At 34.6% G+C, this 14,030-nt stretch overlaps 1 protein-coding gene across 1 annotated transcript in view; it reads left to right on the forward strand.

Annotated features, from left to right (window-relative positions):
- Positions 1–14,030, forward strand: part of LOC145690027 (transcription initiation factor TFIID subunit 4-like) — a 59,945-nt gene that overhangs the window by 6,005 nt on the left and 39,910 nt on the right. The window contains exons 2-4 of the mRNA XM_081764525.1: positions 461–649; positions 6,168–6,266; positions 11,195–11,410. Coding sequence (XP_081620651.1) covers positions 461–649; positions 6,168–6,266; positions 11,195–11,410 — 504 coding nt within the window. The remainder of the gene's footprint in view (positions 1–460; positions 650–6,167; positions 6,267–11,194; positions 11,411–14,030) is intronic.

The following is a 14,030-nucleotide window of genomic DNA, read 5'->3' on the forward strand; positions in this document are numbered from 1 at the left end:
AAAGGAAAGCTGCATAATAAGTTACATTGCGTAGTTGTCTCCACTTAAGAGATGATGGAGAAATATATACAGACAAAAATATTTACTTCCTTCATTCCTTGACAGATGAAGGGGCTTTTAGGGCTTTTAGTGTTTCAGTCACACTGAGGAAGTCGACAGTGGTTCGACAAAACTACTTGTAGCCGTCTACAAATTTCAGAATGCTCATTGGTAAATTTTTAACCATATAATATGCGTCCAATAGTATCTTTAAACCACTAATTGTTGGTTGTTGTTTGTCAAGAGCTGCATCGATTCTGAAGATAATAAGGATGTTCATTTTTGAATGTAACTGTACCTAGAATACTTGTACAAGATCTTAGGTTAAATACCAAAGAAATACATTTAATACCGTTTGTTTTTAGTAGGTCAAAAAAAGGTAAAGGTGAATTGTAATTAATACTATTTTTTGTTGTTCCAGCAAATCACATTGTCAACACTGCAGGGGTTGCAGCCAGGTACCCAAGGGCATTTATTGCTAAAGACTGAGAATGGACAATACCAGCTTCTCCGTGTTGGCCCTGCAGCGCCAAGTTCAGCTATCACTCCAAACAGCAGTGCAACTACTATTCCTAGCACTGCCACTTATCGTCTTCAATCCGTCCCTGCCGTAAGTATATATTGGGCTTTTATTAGTAATAACAGTCAGATCAGAAAGAAAGAAAAAAAAAATGGTTCTTAGTGAATTAATTTCAGCAGCTAATTGCGACTCCTCTCTTCAGGAGGCAAAAGGACATGGAAAAGTAGGTTCAAAACAGGTGATAATGATATGTTCCTTACTATTGCAGACAATACAGTTTACATTAATCAGCTGAATAATGCTTGTCTGATCCGTTGAAACTATCAGTAAAATGCACACATTCCAGGCTTAGATAAAATTGTAGATTTGACCGTGAAGTTACCTGATTGACAAAGCTGTTAGCTATTTGATTTGCTTCTATAGAGGAATTGGTGTGTTAAAAATCGGTTGTCCCGTCCATTTATCACTATAATGTTAGATATTTACTTAAATACCAGTTATATTCAATTTTTAAAAAACACGTTTTACCAGCAACAGTGTGCATTATTTGACAATGTTGTTCTTAGCCATTAAGAAACACGCATTCTTAACCCTTAGAGACATCTATTTTATTCTTGATTTCATTGAAGTCTACTTAAACGGCCTTGGTTTCTAGTGTAACTGTACCAGGATACAAATGGTGCATCGTTTTCTTTGTAACTAAATAGACTTTCGGGCTTCAGTACCTGATTATCAGTGTCAGTATTACTTTCTATCAGTAATAATGGAAATTAACTGATTTTTCCCCTCTTGGAATTTCAAAAATTCATATTTAAATTTAAAAAAAAAAAAAAAAAAAAAAAAAATGACGTGGAACATTATAACCCAAGTTTTACTTGTATAGCATCTTCGGGAGAGTATTGAGGCGAGTCGAGCTTTTTTTACTTTTGTGAAATTTATTTAATTTCATAGATACAAGCTAGTTAAAGTTAGCTTGTAATGGACATACTTGCATTCCATGCTTCGCAAGTAAAACAAATCACAGTTTGTTTTACTCGTAATGAAATGTTATTCCAAAGGATAATATCAAATTGCTACAGTACTGATTGGAGAAATTCTAAGAAAAAATGGATTTGACATAATCATGTACATTACGGCTCCAAAAGTTGAGATATTATTACCTTCATAAGCGCAGTAAGCCCTTTCGTACGTAAAACACTAACAAGTAAGAAATGTAAATATAAAATAATATGATTACTGCGGTCAGTCTCGAGTTAAACTCAGATGCTTCGATCTTCTGTGGAATTCTTGATGTTGGTTAACAAAACTGACGGAGCCATTACAGCCTTTTCTGTTATTTGTTGCTGAACCTATTACCCTTGGCATTTGGACTCCTAAAAACTCCAGCTGCTAAAGTTGAAAACGTAGAGTATTTTCTTTTTTGCGGAAGTTGAGTGTTTATTTTTGTATTTAAGTGTATATTCCGCTGTAGGTACGAATTCAATGATTATCCGTTGTTTCCTCCATTCATTAATATATTCCGCTCTCATTTACTTGTAGTTAATTCTTCATGTATTTTATTTAGTGGTCAAGGTTCAGAGTGGCTCTGTTTCGCAAAGTGGCTTGTTTCCGAGTGAAGATGAATGCCCCAATAGTAATTCAGATCCATCTTTTAAATAATACTTCTCTTCTCTTTCTCTTTTAAAGAATATACTTTCTTATGAGCTTTACTAATTGCTCTTATTGGTTTTATAATGCTTCTTCTCTTGACACCCTCCCTTTCGCATACTAACACAAATCTGCTTGTCGGCTGATTTTCCTCCTTTTTCTTTCATTCTTTTTGCATGCTGTCAATATTTGTAAAAGATTAAAGTAAGTTTATTTTTTCTCCATATTAGAGGAACTCCCTTGTGAGTAAATGGTTTGCGTGTCTAAACCCCCCCATGGGAAGTATCTGTACGAATCTCACCTGAAAGTATATTGTCTGTCTCTTATATAGTCTCGCTGCTAAAAAAGGACGTTAAACTCCAATCAGTCGATCAATCAAGCATATCTTTTTATGGGATTGTTTTGCTGCTAAAAAGGGACGTTAAACTCCAATCAGTCGATCAATCATAGCATATGCTTTTATGGGACTGTTTTGCTACTGAAAGGAGTCGTTAAACTCAGAACAGTCACAGCGTATCCTTTTATGGGACTTTCTTGGTGCTAAAAAGGGATGTTAAATTCAAATCAGTCGATCAATCATAGCATATCTTTTTATAGGATTGTTTTGCTGCTAAAGAAGGACGTTAAACTCCAATCAGTCGATCAATCATAGCATATGCTTTTATGGAACTGTCTTGGTGCTAAAAAGGGATGTTAAATTCAAATCAGTCGATCAATCATAGCATATCTTTTTATGGGACTGTCTTGCTGCTAAAAAGGGACGTTAAACTCCAATCAGTCGATCAGTCACAGCATATCCTTTTATGGAACTGTCTTGCTGCTAAAAAGGGACGTTAAACTCCAATCAGTCGATCAATCATAGCATATTTTTTATGGGACTGTCTTGCTGCTAAGAAAGGGGACTATATAAGTAATGTATATAGAAACTGCATTACAAAAATAAGTCTACGTTACAGTACAGTATAGGGAACCAAATTGGCTTATGGTTGATTGATTAGTTTGAAATTTAACATTCCGTTGCAGCACAAAGTCTACGTGAAACGTGAATCCATAATTTCACGAGTAATCCAAACCGGAGGAGCTTGCACCAGGAATCAAACCCGGTTCTGTCTCTCCTAAGGCATGTACGGTAACCATCTTGCCACGACAGACTGCCTTATCTCAAAGGTATGTTAATTGGCATATACAAGTGAATATCTGTCTGATGAAGTTGTACGTCATTACTCAGTTATTTTTGCGTGGAACACCTAATCTTAGTTTAAAGTAAGGAATGTACACGAGTGGGTTTGGGAATTGCGCCTTTTTTGGTGGGGGAGGGGAGGACATAATTTTTCATTGAATATGGCGCGTTGAACTTCAGTTATACCATAATATTGCCTGTAAGAATAATAATTGTGAAGGAGAATTTAGCACAAATCAGATTTTAAAATAATTAATTATCATACCAAAGAATGATTCTCTTCTGATTGCAAGGACAAAATTATGGCAGGAGACGTAGGTGAATATAGACTGATTCTGCTTAAAAAGAAGGAGGAACACAGACCACTAAGCGAAGTATGCTTCTATGTATTCAACACGCAAATCAGTGTAGGAACTGATTATTATTATTTTGGGGGGGAGGGGTTAATCTGGACACCATTTTTGGGGAGGGAAAATGGTAAATTTGAAGGATATTGTGCGCAAGCATTTGGGCGATGATCACTGTTCAGAATCTATGCCTTCAGTTCATATCTCTAATTATCAGCTTCCCTTGTACCCCTTTTATAGCAAGAGCTCCTTCGTGGCTAAGCGGTTAACGTACGCGACTCTAGCGTGGTAGACCCGGTTCTGTTCCCGGCGGGAGCGCATGTGGTTCGGATTCCACGTTAATCAGCAGGTCCCGTCATATAGCCTTGCTGCTGAAAAGGGACTCAAAATCAACTCAACTCAACCTTTTTATAGCAAGAGAGTATTCGACTGGTTACTTTCTGCTTAACTAATCAGGTAGGAAACTTAGACGGATACAATAAATAGGTCATATAAGAAAGTGACAACTGACACTCATCTCAATCCGTATTCTTTCATGATCTTGTAAAGAATCCAATATTTTTTTCTATTTAAGCTAATCTTTTTCTAAAAAATGATTAAAGATGGTTAAAGGTAAAAGATCTTTTTTTATGTAAGGAAATGATGCATTGTATACGGTAGTAAATCATCATCTTTCGAAAATTGTCAATTTTCTTGAAAAAGGATTCCAAGTGTGACTGAATATTATGTTGGAATAGTATAGAACTTCATAAGAAGACAGGTAAAAATATACCAACTTACGTCTATATTCTCAGATATTTTCGTATGAAGAGCTCAGCTTTTGGAGTAGACGGTTTGTAGTTACTAAAAGAGTTTGAGAAATAGTATACAAATCCGTAGTATTTCATCCAGAGTGAATCATATAAAATTAATTCACAGTATTTTCTCTACCCACTTTCACTGTAAAGATTAGATATTGTTTTAACAAGATACAGTCCTGGAAAATGTTTCTCTACAAAACTCGTTCCATTCCTTTAATTAAGAGAACATGAGCTTTACTGTAGGAATTGAATGCAGGATAGCCAAGGAAGTTAGATGCTTACCGAAACACATCAGGTACGGTAACCAATCTTTCCGCATCTTGAACAAGAGAGCAAATGATCGAAAGTAAAATCAAATTAGAAAGTATATACAGTGGGACATATAAATAGAATTGTCAAGATTTTATACAAACTAGAAAACTAGATAGCTTTTCATACATGACGTATGGCTTACAATATACGTTTATGAATCCCAGTGTATGTATATTTTTTGAAACACAATTGTACCAACGTTCTTTCTGAGGATGGACAAGAGATTTGTTGTTGGAAATATATCGGCATTGTTTGTTTAATTTGACTTTAAGCCTCTCTTTCAGGAGCGGGCTATGTGAGACGCGAACCTATAACTTAACGTGGGATCCAAACCACATGAGCTCCAGGCGAAAATCAAACCTTGGTCTACCGCGTCAAAGGGGAGTGCACTACCTTATAGTCACGAGAGTGTTCGTATATTGACATGTTTTGTTGTTTCTCGTTTGAAAGCTCTGAAGGTAAATCTTCAGAGCTTTGTGAATAGTTTCGGTTGCCAGTTCCTTACTGGCAGAAGAAAACAAGAAGCATCACAACAAGCACAAGACTATAATACTAATTAAAATGATTTTCACGAATTACTTATTTAGAAATGGAATCAGAATTTATTTGACGGGTTCTTTGATTATGAGCTAACCTATTTTTTTAGCATCGAGGCAATATGAGACGGTAGTTACTGCTTAAAGTTGGGTCAGATCCACTACTTGGGATTCTGGCAAGTACCCCACCTAGAACTACATGCGCAGAAAGCACTCGAGGGAGGGAAAGATACCTAGTTTTGGTGTTCACGGTGTATTTTATTTTCTGCTGCAAGATAAAGGAGAGGTTTTCGCTTGGACGGTACAGTAGTTATTGACGACATAATTAACATTTTACCTTCATAAGTAGATAAGATTGACTGCATTGTTTGAGCACGCTTGCATAGTTAAAAAGACGTTTGTTGTCAAATGACGCATCTCCGCTACTAGAATTAACCTGAAACAAACTTATCGCGGATTATACGCTAATTTTGTTTCTGCGTGTGTGAGTTTACCTAGTAGAAGCGAAAAATGCAAGTTGTTTGCTAGTATGTGCCTCTTTCTATATTGAGGTTATTTCCACCTTTATTGGTTTGACTGATTCAAAACTAAGTAATTTGTAAACCTCAAGAAGAATACACACCATGTTACATCAGAATTGGAGAATGCTTACGAATATTATACGCGCACACAAATTTATTTTCGTCCTATGCGTCGAATGATACGAAGCATGGTTCAATAGCAAACTGACTTAATTTCGCAGATTTAAAATTATTGTACTCATTTTCTTCATTTTTCTATTTACAGCACAGCTCAGTCACTGTGGCTACTACAACTGCAGCTACAGTTCAACCGAATCAAACCGCAACAACAGTCACAACTCAAAATACAAATACTGTTGCACAGGTGAGAAAACTAGTAAAAGATATTACTTAAGACATTTCATATTAGTTATAAGGTGATCATTCAAGTAAAAGAATTATCATTAAAGAGATTTTCATAAAGATTTAATTAGACACTCAAGAGAAGACCTATTTGGTACAAAATAATTTCTGGACATAAATTTAGAACTGTCGTGTTGCTTTATCATGTATTTGGAAAAATAATACTAACAGTAACGAATCGTAGCTCCATATGTGGATAAAAGTGATTAATGGTTCAGATTTATTTTATTGTTATTACTAGTGATGTGCTGTACATTGTAGAAGCAAGTTTTTTCTCTTTCTTTTTTAGTTGTAGATTTTCATCATCTTTCCGTTACCAGTTTAACTTTTGTTTCATAAAAATTGGAGAGGGTATTAATCATTATTGGGTAATTATGACCCCAAGCTGTTGGGATTGTAGGAAAACCCATTTACACTATATTCTGTCAAAATCGAATAATTTTTTCGAAAGCTGTCATAGGATGTTTCCTAAATCATAGTGGGAAATGGGAGTTAAATTTACTCATTCTCGACTGATTATAAACTCATGCATCGGGAATGACTGGAAAGGCTTAGTACTGTATATGCCACCAAACCCAAATTTTTTTTTTTTTTTTTTATGAAAGTTATCGTGAAACATGTTTTAATTGGTAGGTTAATCTACAGTTACTTTTCATTGGCTTTTTATCTCCACGTACTAGGAATCATACCAAACATTCAAAAGAACTATACACAACGTTGCATCAATATCAAATATATTTTGTACGAACATTATTGTGCAACATATATTTAAGTTCGGGTGATCGAGTATTCATATTTTATCTTCTTTAATTAAGTTCGAAATTTGGGAGAACTTACTCTCTTATCCTTGACTAATTTGATTCGATTTAGATTTTGAGTTTAACGTCCCTTTCAGCAGCGAGGCTGTATGAGACTTGGATCTACTGATTAACCTGGAATGCGAACCACATGAGTTCCCGTCGGGAATCGAACTCAGATCTCTCATGTCAAAGGCGCGTACGCTAACCGCTTAGACACGAAGGAGCTCTCCTTGACCGATTTGAATCGCACCCAGTGATTAGGATATCTTAGTATTATCAAAATTGAAGAGTTTTTTCGCCTAGCTTATACCGGAAAATTGTTCTGTATGTTTATGCATGCTACTTGAGCTGGGTTTAATACCATTGATGATTAGAACCTCAAATAGTAGGATTATTTCTCCAAGTGGAAGGAAACCACATGCCAGGCTTAAGTAAAATCGGATAAATTTTGAGAGCGTTAACGTGGAACAAAATTGAAAATGAATTTTTGTAGTTTAACTTCCCATGGTTATGCCCTTTAAGCTAAAGCAGACAGATGGTGAATGATTGTGAAAATACTTTTTTTTTTTTTTTTCTCCATCATTGGAAATTGAATCCGGGACCATAGGACACACAAATGCCGATCTAGTTGAATGGTAAAAGCTTTGCTACGCACGCTTCAATAATTATTTTTAACAATCACTAGCATAAGTTTTCTGCTCTTTTTAACAGGTTATTTACCCCACTATATATATAATTGACGAATAGTCTATTTACTACTGTCCTCGATCGATCTATTCGTTTGGACATTTAGAGTCATTCTTCTTAAATTTGTCCATCAATTACTGTCCTCATCTTTTGCCTGCTTTTGTACGCTTTCTCACATCCCTGGCAAGACCATTATTTTCCTCAACTAATGTCTTACCATGATTAACACCGTTAGAAATACAATGTGAAGGGCTGTAGAATCATAATTTGAAAAAGAAATTACTACTCTTCATTTACTTAGATTCTCGAAATCTAATATCCAAGTTCATGTTTGTGTCACACAAATTAATAAATAAAAGCATTTGAATTAACATTTTTGATAAAATGTTTATCTTGTTTCTTGCCGGAATATGATATTCAGTCAATGGAAATTATGTGTTGTTGAATGTGCGTGGTTCGTTTTTTAAGTGTAGGAAAATTCCTTTGTGCTCCTAACAGTTAAATGCTGGATATTCTCGTATTTCTACCCTTAATTGGACCAAAGAGTGCCTGCGAGACACCTTATGCATTGATCATTTATTCCTTGACACGCTCCAAAATAAAAGTGTAAATGGAAGAGCTGTGCTTCTACTTAATAATGAAAAGAAAGAAAGAAAGAACACTACTGTATTCAAATGTAATCTTATCTCTTGATGTGCATTGAAATCAAAGAAATGTAATTAATCTAATATAATAATTACTTGTCGAGCGTATGGAATACGTAATATCTCACCTAGTAATGTTCCTCAGTCAATTTTTCTTCCAATATTTCGAGTGCGGCTCTCGGGCACTTATTCTCAGGGGCACACAGTACTTAAATCCTTTTTCACAGCGATCTTCACTTTGTGTGTGTGTGTGAAAGGGGAGAGGGGTCAACACTAGTATATTAATATTACGTAATTGTTCGACACGTATTTGTTTTTTCCATCCGGTGGTTTCTTCTTAATCAGTACGAAGTCCTAATCCCCCACAAGTTCATTGATTTAGTAGGGGACTCAAAAGTCATCATTGGGTCTTCCCGTTAGTACTATTAAATAATAATAATAATAATGTAAAATAAATAAATAAATAAAAAGGGGAAAAACTAAGAAGAGGTAATCAAAATATGGATCCCGATAGAAAAGGATAATTTTTAACAAAATCGCAGAACTATATACAGTAAATACTACAGCAATAAAAATAGAGAGCGACGCCATGGAACCATTGCTTGGCCTTTCTCGGTGTAATCTATTGTTTTTTTTTTTTTTTTCTTTCTTTTCTTTCGATGTGACAAATATACTGTAAGGATACCCATTTTTCAGTGCGAGTACGTGTTATATCTATTAAACATCTGCTATTGTTTATAGCCATCAATACAAGCAGACGATACACTTGAGGATCAGGATAGGACCAAAGTATCAGTTGACCACTTGTTGCATAACCTACACCTGCTTCTGAGGTCGCCCTGAACGAAGGAATATTACCTCATCCAAATCCTCGGAGGCTGCCATGAGCTAAGGGGTTTCCGTGCAAAAATATCCTTCCTTCGCCTTTTATTCGTAATACGGAAAGGCTCTGATTGTCTTTATACTTACAAAGACGTTTTCTAATCTATATTATAAAATAAAGTTGGTGAAGGGTTAAATCCCGAACTATTATTGTCTCTACCAAATAGACATTGCAATATAGTAATAATGAGTGAAATGTTACTGTCCAACTCCAAATATAGGCCATCTAAAACATATGGAAAGATTTGGACTCCATAGTTCTATGTAATAAGGTTTTGAGTATCATTATGAAAATCATTGTTAAGACTTGTGATCTTAGATTATATTAGTAACAATGTGTTTATGTTGTTTGCTAGAATGGAATTGAATCTCAAAAATGGCGTTTGACTATCAAATTGAGAAATCTCAAATTCATCATTAAAATATATTTACAATGTTATTAGCGTTTAACAGGAAAAAATTTCCAAAGTTAAGACAATCAGTCCAATTAAAAATAACTTCTACAGGCAAAGGTGTGTGTAAATCTATAGTACATCTTCTGTATGCTATTTTTTAAATATTGGGATAGCCCTGAGACTGATTGTTCTAACATTTAAAATCTAGAGACCAATATGAAATAAAATATATTATCATACAGTTTTAGAAAAATTAGATAGTAAAACAATTGAGTCAGATTTTGTTAGTAAAACAATTGAGTCAGATTTTGTTAAAACAAAATTCCCGAAATTTAATTTGACAAGGATTGAAAACATTTTCAGATTCAGACGTTACTCTACCCTTAGAAGATACTTATTAAATTAGCGAGCTAAGATAAGTGTCTTTTTTTTTTTTTCTTTCTTCAATACTTTTAACTATTCTTTTAATTCTTGCAGCTGAAGGAGTCCGAAATATCGTGAAGAAAAAGATATATTTAAGTGGTGAGTGAGATTTCTCAAGTCTGGTATAGTTTAAAAGTTGTATATTCAAAATATACACTTCTCCAAATTTTAAATTGCGTGCGTATATTTTTCCAAGTTCCTTAAATGCTACACTTTGGCAACTATGCATCAAGGGAGGGAGTAACGAAATATTCCAAACACAGCCGACAGTTTGCTGTTTGAAATATTCAGTTCCTACCAGCTTGGAGAAGCGAATAATTTTAAGTACGGATTTTTATTTCTCAGAATTCATTTCTCTGTTTGCCTTCTCCTGCTGTTTGGTAGGGGATGTTTTATAAAGTAAATTAGTTTAGAAAAATTTCTCTACCTACGCACACTATATACATATAGGTATGTGCATCCATGGCAGATGAGAAACCCTTCTAGTCGAAAAAATATAGTTGCTTTTTACATTATATGTAGACCTGGAAATTTGTAAATCGTGACCTGGAAAATGTAGAAAAGTCAGGGAATTTGTGCTCGCGAAATAAATGGGAACCATATACTCCTATTGTGTTGCGTAATACAATGTTAATGGTTCCTTGGCTAATGCAGAATACTTTGTTGTAGTTTTAAGAAAACATATCACCTTCGAAGTTTTTTTAAGCGGGTTGTTAAGTAATTCTTTCTCTATAGATGCAGTTGTAGGTCCTCTCGTCCGTTGTTTCAATAAACATGTTGTTTTTTCTTTTCTTTTTCCTGTTGATTTTCAGTGCTTTCGAACCCCAGTGAATGACTTCCTTTCTTTTGTAAAAGTAACATTGCATGAAGTAACAAAAATAACACAGCTAAAATGTTTTAAACAGCAAAGTGCGATCTGTATTCTAAATGTTTCGTTACTCCTTCCCTATGATGCTCTGTTACCAAAATGCAGTTGTTAAGGAACTTCAGAAAAGTTCATGCTCGCAATTAAAATTTGGAGAAATTTGCAATAACTTTTGTTTTTTATTTTGTGTCTAGCGAGCCCAGTCAGTGGATTCAACCAAAGAAAAATGCCGAAAATTTCTGGCGAACCTACTTGAGTTGTCAAGCAGAGAACCAGTAACTGTGGAGAGAAACGTGAGAACCCTGATTCAAGAGCTAATCGACGCTAAAGTAGAACCTGAAGAATTTTGTAATAGGTTAGAGAGGCTCCTGAACGCATCTCCTCAGCCTTGTTTGATAGGATTTTTAAAGGTAACTTTTGTCTTCTATTATTCGTAGTTCTCGAAAGTGGAAACCACAAGAACGTATTCTGTTTAGCCTCTCAACTTAAAATCTCGAAATACTTCGGCTTTTTAATTATTACTTAAATTTAAAATCCCGAGAATATACGAGTATTCTGAAATGAGGCGCCTGGTATCAAAAGCCGTCAAATCCATTTTTTTAAACCGAAATTGAGTTATATGTTTGATCTAAAGGAATTCCATGGAAACAGAATTTTGTTTAAAAGCTTAATATTTCATTCTAAAAAACTAGTTCAAATATAGGACTTTGTACGCGTGTATATGGAGCTTCACTGCACGTTTTGCGAGATTACTCGAAACTAAGAGAAATGGATGTGGCGGATTTTGATACTAGGCTCCTCAAATACTTTGTTACTTTTATTTGACCACAAAATTTATACGTTTGGTCGTCTGATACTATTTACGACCAAAACCGCTCAGCTTCACGTGAATAGTGTCATATAATTTCATCCATAAAAATGTACTTTATATATATAGGATGTTCTAAAAATGGCGCCCACGGACCACAGAGCATTATTCTACAAGTCAAAATAAAGCAAAATATATATATATATATATATATATATATATATATATATATATATATATATATATATATATATATATATATATATATATATATATATATATATTTGTACACCTTTCGAGTCATCGTCTGGAGACACAAATTACACTTCCCCATTGTGGCTGAAGGAGACCCCGGAGGGCGTTCCATCATATAACATTTTCGCTTTATTTTGACCTGTAGAAGAGTGCTCTGTAGTCCGTGGGTGCCATTTTTAGAACACCCGATATATATATATAGCGACATGTATAAAATAAATGGTAGCTTAAGGGCTTAGTATATGTAAAACCGACGAGTGTTCATATACTCTGTCTTTAACCAATTGTATAGAATTTCGACATTTATCGTCACCTTTTTCATCTTTATTCCATGAAATTTAAAAATGCTATATTATTTAATTGATTAAAAATGAGTGCAGTTAGGAACGATATATTATTATTTTTAGTTACCAAACCGTAAATGGTGCCTTCCATTTCAATTCAGGCAGAGCATGTACCATCACCATCTCAGATATTGTTGAAACTTTTTTTATAGCAATTAGACATGTTTTTAAGAGACCCATATTTTTTTGTTTTGTCGAAAAAAATTTTCCCGCCAAGTAATGGACCATCAAAGACGGGGAATACAATTTATGAATTGTAAAAGACATGGAAAATGGTCAACTTCGGAGCCTCACCATTCGGCTATGGAGACAGGTAGAGTTATAATTCTTGTTGTGGTATGTACATAGGGATATAAATAAAGTATATTTTATTATAGTTTGGTTTGCGCATGCGTATCTTTTTGTACATAAATTAGCAAATGAACGTCAATTTATCTGAAAAGTCGAAGTTTGCGAATTTTTTTCGAGCACTTCCGGTTCGAATTTTAAAATTCTGTTTTCACGATTGGTAAGACCTAGTTACCCACTTTCCGAAAAAAAAATTGTATCGCTTCTGTGTGCAACCGTTTTGTCGCAAAAAAATTCGAGAAATTGTAAAGTTTTCAAAAATCGCCATTTTCGGGCGTCATTTTTTCGAAAACACAATCTTTTAAAATTCTGAAATTTTGTCAGATGGTTCAGCTTTACATGAATAATAAACACACCAAATACCATTCTCGATCAATGCTTCATGAATTAACTGCAGCCTTTTAAAGTTAGCGAAGTTTCGTTAACTTTGATGTCACAGTTAGCAACACTGGGAACAATAAAAGTGCAATGATTTGATGATGTTTGTGGTTCACATTCATTAAATGAAGAATAAAAGGTTTTCTTGGCTGGCTTTTACTATTTTGATCAAAAAGGCTCTCTGAAATAGTAAAATGAGCCTCCCCCTACTCCTCCGTTTTCTTAAACCGAAGTAATCTCAGGTGGAAATTACGATTATGGAACACACAAATTCTAAGTTTACTTGAAATGGCCATCCAATAAATTCTGGTGATATATAAAAAGCCTGAACTATTACCTCAGTATGATTTGGAATGCTCCAGACAAAGTCTTAACACGTTGACTGCCAAGCGTAATTTTGGATTATGGGTGGGCTCAGGCCAAACGTTCAATTCTTTTTACTTTTTAACTTTTGTGACATTTTTAACTTGATGTTTCAGTTTTTAATGGTTTCAGTGTTGTTTTTGATATTTTGATATGTTTTCAGCTGTGTATACTTTAGTATACACATGGCCTGGGACGGTTCATAGTCCTTTCCAAGCCACGTGTATACTAATGTATACACGGATAATATATTGTTTCGTTCACTCTTATTCAACGTTTTTATTGTGTCTTTAGCATGATACAATGTATAATATACTTTTCATGGGTAGGTTGTTTTTTATACAATCTTCTTATTCCTGGCATAATATATTGTTGAAAAGGAATACAGTACAACCCCTCAAATCCCAACTAATTGGGGCTGAAGCCTGTTCGGATTTCGGGGGGTTGCGATTACCCGGGAAATAATATTACGTACTTATTTCGTCCCTGAATTTGCGGTAAAACAACGACTGAGGTTAGACAGGGTGGCCCAGT

The sequence above is a fragment of the Thermobia domestica genome, chromosome 7 (genome assembly GCF_964235325.1).
Source record: "Thermobia domestica chromosome 7, izTheDome1.hap1.1, whole genome shotgun sequence".
In the NCBI taxonomy this organism is placed as follows: domain Eukaryota; kingdom Metazoa; phylum Arthropoda; class Insecta; order Zygentoma; family Lepismatidae; genus Thermobia; species Thermobia domestica.